Here is a 19,637-nt window from a genome sequence, read left to right on the forward strand (position 1 = left end):
TAGCGATTCTGTTCTCTGGGATATTGTCGCCTCTGTGGTCGGTCTGTGACTGTATGTAAAACCCTAGGGAGTTTTCATCTGCCACTTTCAAAGACTGGTTGTTCACGAACTTACTTATCACTTGACCAAGTGTGTAGTGATGAGGTGAGCAGGCCTGCTTTTCGTCCCTCCCGGATCCCACACGGCTAGCTTTGCCCCGGAAATAACAACGCACAAATTATATTCAGTCATTTAAATACTGCTTGGCCCATTAGCTCTAGCCTCTTACTGGCTAACTCTCACATCTTGATTAACCCATTTTTAATAATCTGTGTAGCACCACAAGGTGGTGGCTTACCAGGAAAGATTCTAGCCTACGTCCTTCTAGGGTCAAAGAATCATGGCGACTGCCTCACTGCCTTCTTCCTCCCAGCATTCTGTTCTGTCTTCTTTGCCTACCTATGTTATGACCTATCAGGCTAAGCATTTTTCTTTATTAATTAACCAATGAAACAACAGATAGATAGAAGACCCACCTACATCACAAATGTTTCTAGGGTTGTTGGTGATGGCAATCTACACAGGACAGTGTTGTGTGAGGTGCCAGGGGAAGGCTGCATAGGGCAATAATAAAGTGTCAGAAAGCGCAGTCTTTCTCTGGAGGATTGTACAGTGTGGTCACACCTTTCAGAGTTCCCTCCACAGCATGGTGTGTGATCTCACTGTTGCCATGGGTTTGTTCCCACCTCCCCCAGACATACTGAAGCACCAATTCCGAAACTATGATCTCGTTTTCAAGTCGTTCACTGCAGGGATGATTAGGTAAGATGGGACTGCATGGAAGAGGGCAGGTCTTCAATATTCGTCTGACTAGTGTCCATGACAAAAGGGTCACATGAAATCATGGAGGCAGCAGAAGAATTACAGCTCGTGACATTTTAGCTAATATGTAAGTTTTTGAAACTTATTGTGAAGTTTTGAAATCTCACAGGTGTAGAGAGTGAGAGCTTGGTGGTGCCTGACTCCAAAAGTCCCTGAAGCCATCCCAGCACGGAGGATCCTCAAGGGCACTGTGCATGGAGAACCTCCAGGGCTACAGAGTGGGGGTGGAAGGGGTGCTTTCACCCAGGCAATCGAGACTAAACAGGCCTTGCGGCTCTCTCGGGTGTGGAAATCCCACTCTCTTTACTGTAGACAGTGTGCCATAAAGTGTGATTTCAGAGACACCCAGCCAGGAAGGAAGGAACTGCATCTAGCAACAAGTTCTGGTTTGGGTGTCACAATGGTTAGCGTTGACACCAACATGATAAAGACATTGAGTAAGCAGTAGAAGGTACGATGCCAAAAGGAAGATGTATGATATATGAGTGTGTGTGTGTGTGTGTGTGTATGTGTGTGTGTATGTGTGTGTGTAGACAGACAAATAGATAGACTGATTGATCTAGTGGCAAAAAGCATTCGGAGAGAATCCAGCAAGCTAAAAACCTGGATAGAATAATCAAGTTCAAAGCTGAAAGGAAGACATCTGTATTTGTGATCAAAATATAAATTCCATAAGAGTAGATTAAAGCAGTGAGATCCAGGGTGTTCCCCGCTCCCATGCAGGAATGTGATATAAATACAGGCTCTCAGGTTCTCATCCTATGAAATTGGAAGCGCTGAGGCTGGGGCTAAAGAGAAAGAGAGACAGACAGACAGACAGACAGATATAAATTACTGACTCAATGGATGATAAATGTGGCTACTGCCCAAATAAAGTCATTTTCATTAAGAGTGCGCCCCAAACAAGAAATGTAGATGCCCCAAACCACATTCACCATGCTCTGTGTTCTTTCCGTGCTCTAGATCACATATGGACTTGATTGAAGTACTAATCACTAGAGAGACATAGAAAAGGCAGCTTGGCCTGGTATCACAGACCTAAACTACAGCTACCCAAGAGGGGAGGTAGTGGGAGGAGGCCTGCAAGTTCAAAGTCAGCCTGGCCTCCAAAAGGAATTCAATGCCAGCACAAGCAACCTAGAGACCCGGTGCTAAACTTAAAGATAAGAAGAGGGACAGAGATAGAGCTCAGTGGTAGAACACTTACCTAACAAGCACAAGGCTGGGTCAATACCCAGGACTGGGGGTGACAGAGGGGCATTAACAGTGAAGCATCTTGAACTTGACCTGAAGGAAGCTGTTGAAGGAAACTGCCTCTTGTTACTAGGGTTGTCATGTCTTGGGAGAAGAGAGAGAACGTCACATTTTACTAGAGCAAACAAAATGCAATATCGGAAAACCTTCCCTACGCATCCAGGCTCCTCTTCCCAGGCTTTGCCAATGCACAGAGTCCTTCAGGCTTTCCCGTTTAGCTAGAGGATGGAGAAATTCAGAGCCGTGCTGTCTATTGCACAGGGGTTTTGTTGGACTCAAAACAAACTTGGAAATCTTTGTAGAGCTCCCTTGACTGCGCAACCACAAGACAGAGGGACTGTGATTTCCTGAGCCTGCTTGGTGGAAATGTTCAGATGAGGCAGAATCTGGAGAATTTGAAATGTCTAGAGGTGGCAGGTGGCCTTTCTTGTAAAGTCACAAAGAGAGGCCTCTGCACAAAAGGAGAGATGGGAGTGAGCTGGCCGGGCTTAAGCAGCTGGTCTCTGAAGTGCCTCTCCAGCCTCGAGCTTTACGATTCAGAAAGGCATAGCTGGGTGTCAAGCACATCCAAGAGGTTCATGGTCACGGCCAACAGAGTGCACACTTAATTCGGTATTCTGTAATAATATTGGAGACCCTAATCATAGTTAAACACGCTTAGACATTAATGACACTTGGAACACTGGAAACATTATGACTGTCACGGCAAGATGGGCTGGCAGCCGTTAAGCCAGAGCAGGTTTTCTCTATAGCCCTGTTGTAAAGCCTGCCTTCCCTTAGAAGACTGCTTGAATCGACCCCTCAGTTCTCGGGCAGGGTCATTAATGTCCGGATGTGGATAGTAATGTCCAATTCCCACAACCTTCTTGCGATGCTGTGGTATGTCATGGAGAGATGTCACCTTTGGCACAGGGCCAAATTCCCAGGTTGATTTACAGTCCTGTTCTTTTACGGTGAAGATTTTTCTCTGCTGCAAACTTCAACTATGCTTTTACTTTTTTGTAAGCCCCTAAACTATTCAGTAACAGGGTGACTTTCACCTCTAGTCTCTCCCAGCTGGCTGCTCTCCAGGGGTGGAGGGATGAATGAATCCTTTTGTGTAGGGGTTTTGTAACTCAGTGAGGAACTTAAAGCCTTGCCAAAGGTGAGATGTGAGGGTTTTGCACACGTTGTATATAACTCGTCCGTATCAGCGATGTAAGGAAGGCAGCACTGTGGGTGGCAGCTAAGCCCAAGCTTAGCTCTTCGAGCTCTTAGGAACCCCGATATGGATTCAGTGAGGAACTTTGGTTGATCAGCTCTTTAAAGGAAATCAAAAATAGGGCCCGTGAGATGGCTCAGTGTGTAAAGGTGCTTGCTGCCAAACCTGAAGACTTGGGTTTGATCCCTACGACTCACATGGTGGAAGGAGAGTCAGGTTTGTGAGGGTTGTCCTCTGACCTCTGTGTGTTTACTGTATCACTCATGAGTGAGCACACACACATGTATTCACACACAAACATACACACAGACAGGATTATAAAAATGAGAGAAACTTTAAATTATCTTAACTTAAAATGAAGAAATGTAAGCTCATGCAACATTAGCATGTTGTGGCTGTTTATTATGAAGTGGAAGGGTGTCATTATAATAATGACATTTTATCCATAATGACTTATTACCCATCCCCTCAACCCCTGCAACAACTATCCTACTTTCTATCTGTTTAAAATTCTCCTAGTCTACCTTTTCATGTGAGTGAGATACTTTTGGTTTTGTGTTGGCTTCCTTCTCTGAGTCTGATGTCAAGATTCACCCATGTGGCAGCAGATGTCAGAATTCCCTCTCTCTCCCTAGCTGCACATAATAGTCCACTGTGCACATGTATTACGTTTTCCTTATCCATGCATCATTGATGGGCATTTGGCCTTTCTCCACCCCTTCGCTCTGTGTACAATGTTGCTGTGGACATTGGTGTGATGATGTGAATGTGGATGACCCCCTCCCCTCACTACATGCTCATATGCTTGTAGATTTGGTTCCCAGTTGGTGGAATGTTTAAGAAGGATTAGTAGATGTGGTCTTGTTGGACAAGGTGTGTCACAGGGGCTGGGCTTTGAGGTTTCAAAGGTCCATGCCAGGTCCGGTTTCTCGCCCACTCTGCCTCCTGCCTGTGCATCAGGATGTAAGCTCTCAGCTACAGCTACCGCAATATGCTACGCACCATGATGGACATGCGCTAACCCTCTGCAACTGTAAGCCAATTCCCAATTAAATGCGTTCTTCTGTAAGCTGCCCTGGTCATGGTTTCTCTTCACAGCAAAAGAAGAGTAACAAAGACAATTGGTCTATACATTATCTGTTTGTGTCTGGGTTCTTTTTGGGTAACAGGTGGGAGAGGGTTTTCTGGATCTCTTTCCTCTTTGGAGGAACTGCCACACTGTTTTCAAAAACACACTTTTTCCTTACAGCAAGTCATCATTCTAAAGACCTTCTGGAAGGCTTTGGTTTTTTTATGGACATACTAACTCCCTTTTCTTTTGGTCTTGTACATCATCAGCTTCTAGCCATTTAATTAACGTGCATAATTGCAATACTAAGTTTGGGTGTCATCAGCCAGTTGGGAAGCATGCACAATGGTCATTTGCTAAGCATGCAGTTCACCAGGCAAGGCCAGAAGTGGTTAGGAAGCAATATCCTAGAAGAGCCCCAGCATGTTGCAGGTTCTGACCAGCTGAGATAGACTCTGAACTGGATGGGCAGCCTTAGCTAACTGGGACATCCACCAAATTACCTCTGCTGTGATAAGTTGTAGAAAGAAACACAGCAACAAATGGCTTTGGATCCAGAAGGAACTAGCAGCTGATCCCATTTGATGCCCTGGTTTATAGACAACTATAGACAGACTCGGATAGCAAAGGCTAAAATATAATGGGAAGTTGACTGGTCTAGTCCTTTTTGTATGACCTCTCTCTCTCTCTCTCTCTCTCTCTTTCTCTCTCTCTCTGTGTGTGTGTGTGTGTGTGTGTGTGTGTGTGTGTGTGTCTGTGTGTGTGTGCGTGTGTGTACACGCATTCACATGCATGTGTGTGCATATATGTAGTGACCAGAGATCAATATTGGATGTGCTCTTTTATTGCTTTCTGCCTTTTAATCGATCTCTCAGTGACCCTGGAGCTTATCCATTCAGCTAGTGAACTTCTCCTGTGTCTACTCTTGAACTGTAGTTACAGATGCATGCCACCATGCCCGACTTTTCACGTGAGCACTGGGGTTCTCAACTCAGATCCCCGTGTTTGCAGGACAGGCTCTTTACTGCTGGAACTCCCTCCCCAGCACCCATTGCGATGGCTCAAAGGGACCAGTAAGCAGAGGCAGCAGGCTGACTCCCCGTCATCTTCCCTTGGACTTGACTTAGCATGCTGATAAATGGGAAGAAGCGGGAATGGAGGAGAGGCACCTACAGCTTTGAAGTGAAGATTCCATGGCGAGGTGTGGCTAGAATCTTTTGTAGATGGTTCTGAGGAGGAATCCTGAATCCTGTGGAGGAATCCTTTTAAAAAGCATCATTCGTCCTTGTTAGCCACTCAAATGATTAAAGGTTTGGGAGTCTGCCCCTCTAAACACGGTCTAAAGGAACTCCGTTTATTTAGCTTAGAGAGAGGAAAAACATGCATGGCGAGGAGACTTAGTTACAGTCCTCAGGAGCAGGAGGGCTGTTCACCCAGTGACGAGAAACAGCTGTTTCCTGTCTCTGCCGAGGACAGGAGGAGAGTGGAGTTAAGACTGTAAGTTTAAGAAGTCGTCGTCCGGAGGGTTCTAGACACAGAAGCAGAAAGAGAAGTGGTCATTTCTCTGTCTCAGAATGACGTGGCCTCCTGTCTTTCATGGTGTTGTTGACACGTGGCCTTTTCATGACTCTTCAATCTATATGAGAAGCAATCCAGTAGGCCCTTTCCTGATTTCAGAAGAGGTGAGTTGTCCATTGACTGAGCCCCCCAATGCTCTGTGGCTGAGGAATCCCCAACCCCTAACTCTTCAGTGACTTCACAACAGAAAAAGCCAGAGTCCTTTGCTAGCCTGTTTTTTGAAATCAGAATCATATAAATTTACTCCTACTTAAGGAAAAGAATACCATCGATGGGCTGGTTAGGTGGCTCAGCAAAGATGTCTGCCCCCAAGCCTGCTGACCTGAGTTCAATCCCTGAGACCCACACAGTGGTAGTGGGAACTGACTCCTGTAAGCTGTGCCCTGACTACCATACCCACCACAGCACACATACCTCTGTACATGCTCACACATGTACAGAAATGTAATGAGAATAAAATTTTTTCTATCAGTTTTCCCATACGTATTTTTTATCCATTTGATTAATGTGGTCATGATAGTCTTGTCTTTAGTGAGATTGGATATTATGTATATGCATGTGTATGTGTGGAGATTGAGTCATGTACATGTAAAATGTATATCATAGACATTTGGATAATCATTTAATTTTACATGCAAAATTTATAATCATATAAATTGTTCTATCATAGTATCAAATGATTATATAATATGTAATTTAGATATAATTACTTAAGCTATAAAATGAGTTTTTGTGCTGGGTATCCCTCAGTATTAATTATATGAAGATGAATATGCTACTAAGAGCATAGAAAATATTCAAGTTACCACATGACAATGTCTTACCTCACAGAAAACCCTAGTAGGAGAAAAATTCACAGCCGGCAGACGAATTCAGGGCGTGCTCTGAACCACTGGTCTGGAAGGGAAGTGGATGGAATCACACTTCCACTATTGTTTCTATCATTCTTACCCCATCTCAGGCACATTGTGCCATTTATCCTCAGTTGGCTAAGCTGTGTCTTAGTCACCCAAGACAGGTCTTACCCCTAGAGGACTCACAGTCTTTAATGTTTCATGTCAGCCCTGGCTAGGTGTGCATTCCGCCTGCGTCAAGGTTTAGTACAATCTTCTTCAAAGACTTTTGCTTTGATTATTGAATTCTTTCTACCCTATGGAAAAGATCTTGACTCCATGGTCCCACTCGGATTGTCACCAAAAGTGTGTGTTAAGCCCAGGGTCCATTGTACCCAGCCCTCAAGTCATATTCACTGGTTTTCTTTAACGAGTAAAAAGCACTTCTTGCCTGTTACAGGGTCATGGTCACCCCTACATTCCTCCATTAGTAGGTTTTGTCCACGGGGCCAGGCCTGTGGACCAATTTGCCTAAAGTTTGTGAGGACTCCTGGGCATGTAAATGAATGAATCTGTTTTTTTCTTTCCTTCCCTTCCTTTTTTTCTAGTTTTTCCCCTTCTTTTTTCATCCTTCCTCCTTTCCCCTCCCTTTGTCCTTCTTTCCTTCCCCCTCTCCTTTATTACTTAGTTTATATTTCCTCTTGTACCATCCTTTTCCCCCTCCCTCCCTCCTTTTCTTTATTCCTTTCTCCTTCCCCCCTCTTCATCCTTCCCTCCCCTCTCCTTTTTTTCCTTTCTCCCTCCCTCCTCCCATCCCTTATCCCCTCCTTTCCTTCCTTCTCTAGTCTCGAGATCTAATCAGGGCCTGGTGGTGCTAGGCAAGCACTCTTCCACTGAGCTACAACCCCAACTCTTGCTTCTTCCTTCTCCATAGTACTTGGTCAATCCAGGGGTGAATCTCCTCTAACCCCAACTATCCCAGGAAGCACTAGTTGCCACATTATCTCAAGCAAACTGTGAAGACGTGTGTGTGTGTGTGTGCGCGCGCGCGCGCGCATGTTGGAGGATGCATTAACAACTAGTTAGAAAGTAATGTGTTTTGGTTTTGCAGGTAACCAGGGAACAAATATGTCTACTAGATATCTAGAGAGTCATTTAGTAGCTCTTGAACCAGTGGAGAGTTACTCTCTGAAATGTTGTCCAGTTGATGGCATGACTCCATGATCTGGAGGGTTCAAGTCCCTATGTAAGAAATACCCTCAAAAATTAGACTGAGAATCAGGAAGGTCCGTATAAAACAGGATGGCTTGAGCCCCTAAGTACTGCTGAAAGGCAAGCAACGAGCTGGACATAGGATTCACCAAAGCTCCGAGAGATTTAGGGTCACAGTTTAGTTCATAAAACTTGATCATTTTAAAACAGACTTGTAGAAGTCTGTACCACAGAGTTGCACTTCCTGACGAAACCCCAGAGTGGCCTGTTGTCACAGCTCCTTCACTAGCTTCCTGAAGTCCTGGTGCCCAGGCGGATCTGTTTCCAGAGACTCTCAGTGGCACAGTGCACTAGACTGCTCCTGCCCAGAGTCCTTCCTTGATGTTAGCATGCAGGATTTCATCATAAATCACAAATCATGCTCAGAGTCAAAATCCCAGCCAGAGGTTTACCTCAAAAGCAGGGCACATATTTTAAGGCCAGCAGATTAAGGAAATGGGGGCAAGCCCTTTCTCCCTCTATTTATAATCTAAGGACTTGCGAGGGAGGGTGTGGGTTTTCTGAACTGCGCCCTCATCTTCCAGATCCCCAAATTAAAGAAATAAGGAGACAGAGCAACAAAGCCACAAGCTTCATACATTAAAAAAGAAAAAAATTATGGTGGATTCTTACAGAGCTTCTATCAGCAAAGTAAAATCAGAATGGCTGTTACTTTTTGATGGAGGAGGGTCATCTGTATATCTGTTGTTTCATTGGTTAATTAATAAAGAAAACTGCTTGGCCTGATAGGTCAGAACATAGGTAGGCAGAGTAGACAGAACAGAATTGTGGGAGAAAGAAAGCAGAGTCAGGCAGACGCTTCAGGCAATCTCCATAGTCAGTCGCCATGCTTCTCCTCTCCAAGACAGACGCAGGTTAAGTCCACTTGGAATGGGACTGATGGAACATGCGACCAAATCGGACTCTCTGAAAGTGGCTGATGGTGGAGGCTGACCGAGGAGCCAAGGACAATGGCGATGGGCTTGGTCTCTACGACATGGACGGGCTCTGTGTGAGCCTTGTCAGTTTGGTTGCTCACCTTCCTGGACCTGGAGGGAGTTGGGAGGACCTTGGACTCAACATAGTGTAGAGAACCCTGATGGCTCTTTGGCCTGGAGAGGGAGGGAGTGGGGGTATGGGTGGAGGGGAGGGGAGGGAAGGGGGAGGAGGAGGGGAGGAGATGGCAATTTTTAATAAAAAATAAATAAACTGGAAACAAACAAAAAAAAAGATCTCTCCTGGTAAGCCACCACCTCGTGGTGCTATACAGATTACTAAATATAGGTTAATCAAGATGTGAGAATTAGCCAATAAGAGGCTGAAACTAATGGGCCAAGCAGTGTTTAAATGAATACAGTTTCTGTGTAATTATTTCGGGTGTAAAGCTAGCCGGGTGGCAGGACACAGCCCGCTGCTCCATCTACAACTTTTCTTTCGCCACTGGCCTTTATGGTGGCTGTCATCTTTATCAGAACACAGCAGATTTCCTAGCTATACCTAGCTTTTCTGAGCAAATGGCCCGGTGTCGCATTCTCACGCACGGAGCCACACTGCCGGGATGACATTGCATGAATACAGACTTGGAGCTAGTGTCAATATGACTTGGAAGAGCGTGGTTGGTTTGGGTTTGGTCATGCTGCCAGCATCCAGCTGAGCGATTCCTCCTGCTCTTTCCCCTCTCCAGATCCTCAAATCCAAAGACTTAACGTCTCCAACCCAGCGCTACATCGACAGCAAGGTTGTGAAAACGAGGGCAGAGGGCGAGTGGCTCTCCTTCGACGTGACCGACGCCGTGCACGAGTGGCTTCACCATAAAGGTTACAAAGCCCCTCCTTTGTGTTTCCCTAGATGTGGCCCCAACAGCCTGTAAGCTGACTCCAGACATAGACACATGTTCAAATGACTTCCTTAACTTGCTGTTTTCCAGACAGGAACCTGGGATTTAAGATCAGTTTACACTGCCCCTGCTGTACCTTTGTACCATCTAATAATTACATTATCCCGAATAAAAGTGAAGAACTCGAAGCGAGATTTGCAGGTAACTAAAGCTTTATCGTTACTGGGAAAATCTCTTCTGAGGGCTGAAGTCAGTTTGCATGTGAAAATGGCATTGCTGGTGAAGGGCGGGCACTTTCATGTGTCTGGGCGATGATCTGCTCAGTGGGAGGGAGAAGGAAGTGCGCCCCAAGAGAGGGCTCGGTGATTAAGAGCGGGTCCTCCTCTTGCCAAGGATCTGAGTTCAATTCCCAGAACCTGCACCAGGGAGCTTGCAAATGCTTCTAACTCCTGCTTCAGGGGAACCTGGCGGCCCCTCTTGGCCTCCAAGGGCACCTGCACTCGAGTGCACCCACAAATAAACATTACTGAAAAGTAAAATAAAGGTATTTTCTTTTAAATGGAAAGGTTTGAAAGAATGGAGTAGACTCCAGACTTTCCCTGCTTCACTCCTAGTGATGAAGCCGGCTCTGTAACCCTGTGAACAACTGCTCTGTTAATTGTTCCTTTACTTCTCACCTAAGCAAATCAGCTTCCTATCTGCTGAGATTATTGAAGTAGATGACAAGGATTCAAGGAAATACACTTTTAACTTTCTTTTTATTTATTCTGTGTGTCTTTCATTCATCTCCCTGTCCCTTTGTATCTACCCTCCACTCCTATACCCCTTCAAAATAAAACAATATTTAAGAGAAAAAAAGGGGGAAATATTAAAAATTGCATCACGGAAGCTGAGGAAATCCTTTTCTAACCCACTAAGCAAAGTTTCAAGCATCAACAAACACATTTCACCAAAGAAAAGAATGGTCTCACGTCTCAGTTTCTGTAACTCACCTTCCAGAGTTACAGAGTTGGGACACACTACCTTTTTCAAGCCTGCACTCACTATATGCAACTCGACTAGATTTCTGTAGCCGCTAAGAAACGCAGAAGGAGGCTCTCCTTTCCCCTGCTCACCTTTGAGCTGAATTCCTCAACACAGAATAAATAAGGATGCCAAGGGTTCAAGTCACTTGACTTAAGAGACAGTGGACTGCTGGGAGAGGAGGTGAAAGGGAAGTCCATGCTGCACGCTGTTGTGGCATCTGCCAGCCTTCCCTCATAACCTTACCTGGGACCTCAATCCACTTTTAGAAATCCTCAGTGGCCCTTGGACATGGAAAAACACTCCCCGAAGGTGCAGAGATTTATTTTGGTCTCCAACCTAGCCACGATTCTCTTGAGTGGAGATTAAATGCTTAAACTGGCAGTCTCTTGTGCATGCTTTGGGGAGCTCAGGTTTCTAAATCTCAGATGGAATCAGAAAAGTGTTGAGGATGCCATAAAATGGATGAAAAAGCTCTTTCTGTACAGCTTCCCAAAATAGCATTAGGTAAGGGTGACTTCTGTTTCCTTGAACCTAGTTCACGGCCATTTCGCTGCAGCTCGGGTTCTGCTCATTAGGAAAGCCTTCTGGGTTCATGGTCTCAGGAAAAGAGCGAACCAGCAGGCGACAAGGCGTGCTCTATGGCTGTGGGTTCTGTTGCTGAGGGCTTGAACACAGCCCACACTGAAGATGGATTAAAATAAACTGCCTAGATTGCCCTTGGACCATAGGTCAAAGACTTCTTCTGTAGTGACTTTCCCCAGTAACAGCCCTGCCTTCAACCCAGAACTGCCTTGGACAAGAGGCCCATTTAGATGTGTTCATTGTCACTTGTGGGAGGCCCATTGTGCCCTGTCTGTGTCTGTGGGGAATGATAATAGCCAGGCGAGGCACCTGCGGTGTTCGTCACTGTCGTTCGTGAGCATAGGCGTGGGGAACTATATTATATAAATATTGCTGCTTATATTTGATAAAGGTAAAGCTAAATGTTTATTACCCAAATGCGTTTTTTCAAGGTATTGATGGCACCTCCACATATACCAGTGGTGATCAGAAAACTATAAAGTCCACTAGGAAAAAAAACAGTGGGAAGACCCCACATCTCCTGCTAATGTTGTTGCCCTCCTACAGACTGGAGTCACAACAGTCCAACCGGCGGAAGAAGCGTGCTCTGGATGCCGCCTATTGCTTTAGGTAAAGAATTGAAAATAAAAACGAATGTTTGTATCTGCTATCCCTTGCGTTGTCTTTGCTTCCCCTCCATATATTGACCTGGATTGAAGTCATTGCTCAAGGACAGGTATAGGCAGAAAAGATTTTGTATCTCATAATGACATTCTCCCCAAGGCTTTCTCAAACTATTTTATTTTTTATTAAAACATAATTATGATGCATCACTTTGTCCTTCCAACTCCTCCCTCTTATCCCATTTACCCCATGCATTCTGGCATGTCAATTGGTGTTGGATCAGGGGCAGGATCCTTCTTACAAGGTGCTCACCACCTCATAGGTCACAGATGGAGGAGGCTATTTTGGTTGACAGAGCCAGTGATTATGGCAACAAGACTCCATAGTTCCTGAACTCTGATTCATTCCTTGATCTAGCAACAGGTGGCAAAGCATAGGATACAGCCTCAAAGGGGAATGTCTCTGGGGGCTCTCTGAAAATATGTTATATTTTATTCATTGTGTGCACACAACAGCAGTAGAAACTGGATGGCAGCTGTTCAGCAGGAAGGACTCTGCCCCTTTCAACTGTCTTCTTGTTTACTCTTAGTTCACTGAAGATGAATGTTGATTTTCCAGGTCATAGACAAGAAGGCCAGGGTATAGAATACATACAGGAAAGTAGTTCAGGGACTCACTGTGGCATCTCACTGTTGGCACTGTGTGAAGTGGCAAGAGCGCTGGCATGGCCAGTCTCATGGTGTTTGCTGTGAGTGGAATGAGTCACTTTTCGGACACAGGGGGAGATGCATGTGAAATCAACTCCCAAATCCCCACTGCTTCTTCTGTTAACAGAAATGTGCAGGATAATTGCTGCCTTCGCCCTCTTTACATTGATTTCAAGCGGGATCTTGGGTGGAAATGGATCCATGAGCCCAAAGGGTACAATGCCAACTTCTGTGCTGGGGCATGCCCATATCTATGGAGTTCGGACACTCAGCATACCAAGGTAAGTATCTGAATTGTTTGTCTCTTCTACTCTTGCCTCAGTCCACAATAATAATAATAGTAACAATGCCAACCTCAATAGTGTTGTGAAATATAACCTATATATTTAAGATGACTATCTCTAAAACCTCATTTGTTAGTGGTTGCTTTTTCTTATACAGGATCTCATTGTGTAGCCTTAGCTGTCCTGAAACTCCCTATGTAGATCAGGCTGGCCTTGAATTTTTGGCAACCCTGCTCCTATCTACAAGTGTTGAAATTACAGGTGCACACTACCACATCTGTCTCTCTAAATCTTTATGACTAGAACCCAAAGTGAACACAGAGCTAAATATGTTATCAAGTTTTTTCAATGAGGACAGCAGGATAACTCAGCAAGAAGACCCAAGAACGGATGCCATGCATCCCGCTAGGATGAGCATAAACTTTTTCTACCTTCTGATATAGTCATCCATGGACTTCCTCTTTGTGGCTTATGGTGTAGGATTGTAGAGATGGGAAGGACTTCAGACATGGTCTTGTTCAAACAGAATTTTTCTAAAAACAGAAGTTAGTTTTAGAATGTGTGGGTGCCTTGCCCCAGAGGAAAGAGAAACCAGTGACAGCCCAGAGCTTGGGTTACAGCCCTGTTTGTTTTATAACCTGGTCCCCATTGCTCCATCTTTCTGAGATTAATTCCTCAAATGTGGCAGCAAGTAGAGGCTTCTGTCCTGCTCTTTATGCTTCTGTAAATCTCCTTATTAAAGAGGATTAGAAACATCGCCTTCACTGCAGGGTAGGAAAACGAATCTGCTGCCAGAGAGATTCAGCATTTGGCTGAATTCGGGAGCTGGGACGTTATCAATTATTTTAGGCAATCTGTGTTATTAAAAATGGCTCTTTCCTGCTTATGAAAAATTATGTATTAGTGGAATATGAGATCTGTTTGCTGGTATATGCCTGCCTGGACTGGAACTGAAATGGACAAACATGGCTTCCCCTCCTCCAGTCATCTTCCCAGTGCCCCTGTAGGCTTGGCACTCAGGGCTGACCACGTGCTTGGCCATGTGAGGGAAGCTGGCTCATGCCTGTCCCTTTGTCTGCGCTCTCTGGCCAGCCTGCTTCATCTGGACTGTAGCAGCAGTAGCTGTAACGCGGGCAGGGGTTGCCAAGTCGAAACGTAATTCTCCTCCCTGATACACAGAGGGAGTGTGTGAAGGCTGAGGCCAGGCTTGTTTTCCAAGGAGAAGGAAGAATAACTGTCATGGTCACAAATATGTGGTTTGGACAGTTCCCCAAGAAGCCAGGGGTAGCCTAATAAAGTAGCCAGTGTTGCTGTGCTCAACAGGTCTCTTGTCCTCAGCTGAAAACATCCCAGGGAATCTCGAGGAAAAGGTCACTTGTTTGACTAACACATTAATGGCATCCTTGGAAATGTCTCTGTCATCACTGGGTAACCTACACGCTTCCATCAGTAAGAGTCGCACACTCCCGTGATGGGCTGGGATAAAACTGCAGAGCTATGTGCAGCTCTTTCTCTTCCATCGCGGGACTTGGTATTTAGTTCTATGTGCAGCTCTTTCTCTTCCATCGCGGGACTTGGTATTTAGTTCTATGTGCAGCTCTTTCTCTTCTATTGCGGGACTTGGTATTTAGTTCTTGAATTTACTCGTCCCCATCCAACATGAGGAATGTTAACGGGGGTCAGTTAGTAGTGTTGCTTTAAGCAAAATAGAAGAAAACGAACGATTGGAACCAGAGATTAGCTAGTTGGGTGGGGTAGCGCACGCCTGTGATTCCAGAACTCAAGTGAGGGAGGAGGATTGTGAGTTTAAGACCAACCTCGGCTATGTGGTGAGTTCAAGGGCAGCCTGGTCTGTTATATAGTGTGGGCTACCAAGGAAGATTTTTTATCCGAGTGAAACAAAACACAGAATCCGCAAGACTTCCATGCTTCTTTTTCCTCCATTTTCACATCACTGTAATTATAAGTCATGGTTGATGGCGAGTCGCCATAGTGAGTCACCATGCTTCTCCTCTCCGAGATGGACGCAGGTTAAGATCTCTCCTGGTAAGCCACACCTCGTGGTGCTACACGGATTACTAAATATGGGTTAAAGGAAGATGTGAGAATTAACCAATAAGAGGCTACAGATAATGGGCCAGGCAGTGTTTAAAAGAATACAGTTTCCGTGTAATTATTTTGGGTAAAGCTAGCCAGGTGGCGGGACACAGCCCACCGCTTCCTTCAACACATGGTCAGTAAACGGATTTTGTAAAAATGAAAGTGGCATTTAATCGGCCCTGAAAACATTTAACAGGAAGATATCCTGCCGCAGACAGGCGATCTTTTTATACCTGAGAGTAGATTACAGTTCTTACAAGAATGTCAGTGGAATATTTTCTTCCTCTATTGTCATTCTGTCCCCTGGCCTATGAGTCGCGCACTGTCAGACAAGGCTTCCTAGAGGTACAGGACAAACAAAGAGACCGAGTCCCCAGGGACGAGGAGCTCTTGAAATGTGTGGGAATGTGAAGTGGGTATTCATGAAACCGTGTTCCAAATCTATACAGAAAGAAGACCAAATAGAAGGAGGCCTGGGGTCTTTGTGTAGCAAAAGCCAGTAAATTTATGGGGGAAAAATTAAGACAATCTGCTAACTGAACAATTTGGTATAATCTGGCTTTTTATGGAATCATTTGTTTAATATGTGCAAAAAGAACACAAGGCAACTTGTGGGAAAAGTCTAAATTTATCGTTGCTAAGGACACAAGTCAATCTGACCATAATTTAGAGTAAGAAAAACAATAATTAAGAGGGCCTAATCAGCAGCCCTGAGCTAGGGAGATGACTCAGTGCGTAAGATGCTGTAAGTATGGAGACCTGAGTTCATATCCCCATTGACCACATAAAAGCTGGATGTGGTGATGGACTCATAACCTCAGAGCTGAGAGGGACAGAGACAGGAGGATGCCTGGAGATTGCTGACCAAGCCAACCTACAATCTGCAACCAAGCCAAATCAACAATCTGTAGGTTCAGTGAGAGACCCAGACTAAGAAAGATAGATAGATAGATAGATAGATAGATAGATAGATAGATAGATAGATAGAGACAGACAAACAGACAAATAGACAGACAGACAGAGATAATGAAGTGGAAGAGACTGAAGAGGACACCCACCATCAACCCCTGGCCCTTGCTTGCAGCTGCACACACACACACACACACACACACACACACACACACACACACACACAAAGTACAAAATGTAAAAACAAATGAAACTCATCACTTGCTTTTGTATGTGTCCCTGTCTTGTGTCACTCAGGTCCTCAGTTTGTACAATACCATAAACCCCGAAGCTTCTGCTTCCCCTTGCTGTGTGTCCCAAGATCTGGAGCCACTGACCATCCTCTACTATATTGGCAACACACCCAAGATCGAACAACTTTCCAACATGATCGTCAAGTCTTGTAAGTGCAGCTAAGATCCTCAGAAAAGCCACGACACGAACATCACGGTGACAATGACACATGACAACCACAGCGACGATGATGTCGTCTGTGACGCGGGGGAGTTTGGATTCATCAGTGTTTTCAAAACGAAAAGTCGGAGGAAAAGCGGTACTAGTTCAAACATTTTGCAAGCTTGTGTTCTGTTTGTTATAACTGGCATCTGAGATTACAGCAACAACAAAAAACCATGGAAGGCTTTAGTCTGCATTTCACCTACTTCGTGAGAGACACAAAAAGAAAACATCTTTTTTTTAAAAAAAAAAAAAAAAGAGAAAATAAACACTGGAAGAATTTGTAAGTATTAATTATGTGAAAGAAAAACAAAACAAAACAGGAAAATCCGTTTAGTGGAGTTGTACGTATTGTTTCTACCCCACACTTCACCCCGAGCTTCTCCTGGTTCCTCTGTTTTGCTCTGCATTGGGCATTTCCTTGTCCCTTCCTCTGAGCTAACAGTGGGTTATTTATTGTGTTACTATATAATGAACCTTTCATTGCCCTTGGAAAACAAAACAGGTGTATAAAGTGGAGACCAAATGCTTTGCCACAAACTCATGGACGGCTTAAAGAATTTGAACTCAAACCAGCTGGAAACACAGGAGGTCATGCCGGGATGGGACCCCCGTGAGTCCTTCTATGGCCGAGCAAGTCTGCAAAAGTATAGACGCCCCCAGAACACATGCTGTGTGCCAACTGCTATGGAAGCTTCACGGGTGGCCATACACTGAGAAGGCCTGTTAACAAAAAGACTTGGAGTCATTGGGAATCTGGAAGATTTTGTTTTAAATCTCTTTTCATTGTAAATGATTCTTTGCCAGTTTAAGCAAGCCAGTGAAATGTTGACCTGTTTTGACGTGTATTGTCAGACTTTGGACCGTGAAGTGGCTGTAGAGCTCCGATACAGGTTTTTTTCCTTTGTCTTGGTATATGTAATCACACTGATACTATTAAAATAGATGGGTCTAGAAGCCAGCATAATTGAAAACACATCTGCAGATCTGTTTTACAAACTATTAAATCAAAACATTAACTACTTTATATGTAATATGTAGATCCTTACCATATTTTTGATATTCTGTAATAATGATTGTGATTTAGATTGAACTTAAATTTGAACTTTTTTTTATGATCATTCAGATTGTATGTTTGTTTCCTTTAGCTGGCCAGTACTTTCGAATAAAACCCCTAGATTTTGGCTCGCAGTACAAATTCATTGTTTTAAATATCTTTTCTGCTTGGCTTTTATGTATTGTCCATTTAATGACATAAGATACCTGGGTCCATTTTTCCCCCTTTTCTTTTCCAAAAGACATAAACCAAAAACAAACAAAGAGAACCAAAAAAAGATATGTTTAAGTTCTATATTTTCCCTCCATCTTTTCTGGGTCAGTACTAAGTAGACCAGATGATGAAGTTTCTCCTGGGAAGACAGAGGTGTGTGAGCACAGATGTCATTTTGGAGAGGGTTTAAGAATCTGAACTCAGAATCTCGGTGACTGGGCTAGGAAAAAAATTTTGTAGCTTCCTTTAATTCATATATTTGTGGGATCTTATTAGTGTTAAAAAAGAAAAACGAAGGCACCCCTTTCTGGACTCAGGCTTTGGTTTCAGGGGAAGCACTGAAGGTGCCCGTTTTGAGTTTTCCGAAGGGGGAAGGGCCAGACCACATTCGTCATTTCAGTAACCTCACTGCAGCTCAGGTTTGGAAAGGCACAAACTAAATTCTCCCTTGCCAAAATCTTCTTCCTTTCACCTGAGTGAGAATGAGCTACAGCTGAGGTTGACTGTGGCTTGAGGAGCTAGGTTGTCCTCTCTTTCAGAGCCAGGACCTGACACTGGGCTTTGCAGGACATCCTCGTTACGTACTTAGCTTCAGAATACAAACCAGTCCACAAAACCATGGATTATTTATGGTCTTACCCAAAGGGCAACACGGTGAGGTGTGAATACAAAGAGAATTTCTTTGATATGACATACTTTTGAGGGGAGCTTTCCTCCATATTCATTAAGATGAAGAACGGGATTCCCAAGCCGGAAGACAGACAGAGAGAGCATGCACTGGTGAACGGCCAATGTGTCGGGTGCAGCGCAAGCCCAGCTCTGCCTGTGTGTGCTCATTTTCCTTCCCCCTCCACTTTTCTGTTATTTCTATATAAATCCCCCTTAGTTCTGCAGATATTTTCCTCTCAGATAAAATGATGTTTTTATTCTGTATGAGTTTGTCTCTCCTTGAATGCACTGACTGCTTTTTTCTTTTTTAAAGATTTCTTGAATCTTTTTCTCTCATTTTTTAAAAAAGTCTGGGGTCTACAGGTCTTTATTTCCCATTAGTGAATATTGCCATGGGAAGGGTGGTGGTGGGGGGTGCATTAGCATATGGGAGGGGCAGCAGGTTGTAAGTGTTAAGCAACAGTACAATTTTACGGCTGGCATGGTTTTTAAAGAATGGACTATAAGAATAGCTGTTCTGTGTTTTGATGACCAACTATGCTGTATTTTAACACAATGTATGTCTGGTTTTTGTGGTGCTCCTAGTGGTAAATAAATTATTTCAGTTGTATGTTGCTGTGTTCTTCCTGTCAAAGAATCATGTTTGAGATCAGAAAGCACATGTGATATCACGAGATGACTGACTGGTCCACAGGAAAAGCTGTGCTTCAAGCTGTCTTCTGCGCTTTTATCCCTCAGCTGTTCACTTCGGAAATACCACGCCACAGCTTCAGAGCCAGCATAGCTATCAAGGGCCGAAGAAAGGCTTTACTGTCTTTTTATTCTCTCATTTATTACTGTTTGGTGATTGTTTGGGATTTAGTTTCCACCCAGCTTGACTGTCTACCAGAAAAAAAAAATATGCAGAGATATTTGGGCCATGATTAGGCTTTCTGGTTCTATGTTCTGCCAATCCCAAGGCCAAAAGAACTGGTCTAGACAGGATCCCCTGTCGCCCCATAACTTGGATAGTTACTGAGCCGGCCAGATATAACAAAAGCCATGTGCACTTTGGGGTCGTTGCTTGGGAGCAGTTACGCCTGTCCCAGTTTTACCCATAGCGCTGTGC

The 19,637-nt window shown here is 44.3% G+C and overlaps 1 protein-coding gene across 3 annotated transcripts in view; it reads left to right on the forward strand.

Annotated features, from left to right (window-relative positions):
- The window catches only part of Tgfb2 (transforming growth factor beta 2), an 80,569-nt gene extending 61,430 nt beyond the window's left edge, over positions 1 to 19,139 (forward strand). For 2 of the 3 annotated variants that reach the window (XM_038349126.2, XM_038349127.2), the window contains 5 exons: positions 9,732 to 9,864; positions 9,975 to 10,085; positions 11,924 to 12,101; positions 12,930 to 13,083; positions 16,393 to 19,139. In XM_038349126.2, coding sequence (XP_038205054.1) covers positions 9,732 to 9,864; positions 9,975 to 10,085; positions 11,924 to 12,101; positions 12,930 to 13,083; positions 16,393 to 16,551 — 735 coding nt within the window. In that variant the 3' untranslated portion in view covers positions 16,552 to 19,139. The remainder of the gene's footprint in view (positions 1 to 9,731; positions 9,865 to 9,974; positions 10,086 to 11,923; positions 12,102 to 12,929; positions 13,084 to 16,392) is intronic. The other variant, XM_038349128.2, reaches the window with a different exon arrangement.
- Positions 19,140 to 19,637: the final 498 nt, after the last annotated feature.

Source organism: Arvicola amphibius, chromosome 12, assembly GCF_903992535.2.
Source record: "Arvicola amphibius chromosome 12, mArvAmp1.2, whole genome shotgun sequence".
NCBI lineage: Eukaryota > Metazoa > Chordata > Mammalia > Rodentia > Cricetidae > Arvicola > Arvicola amphibius.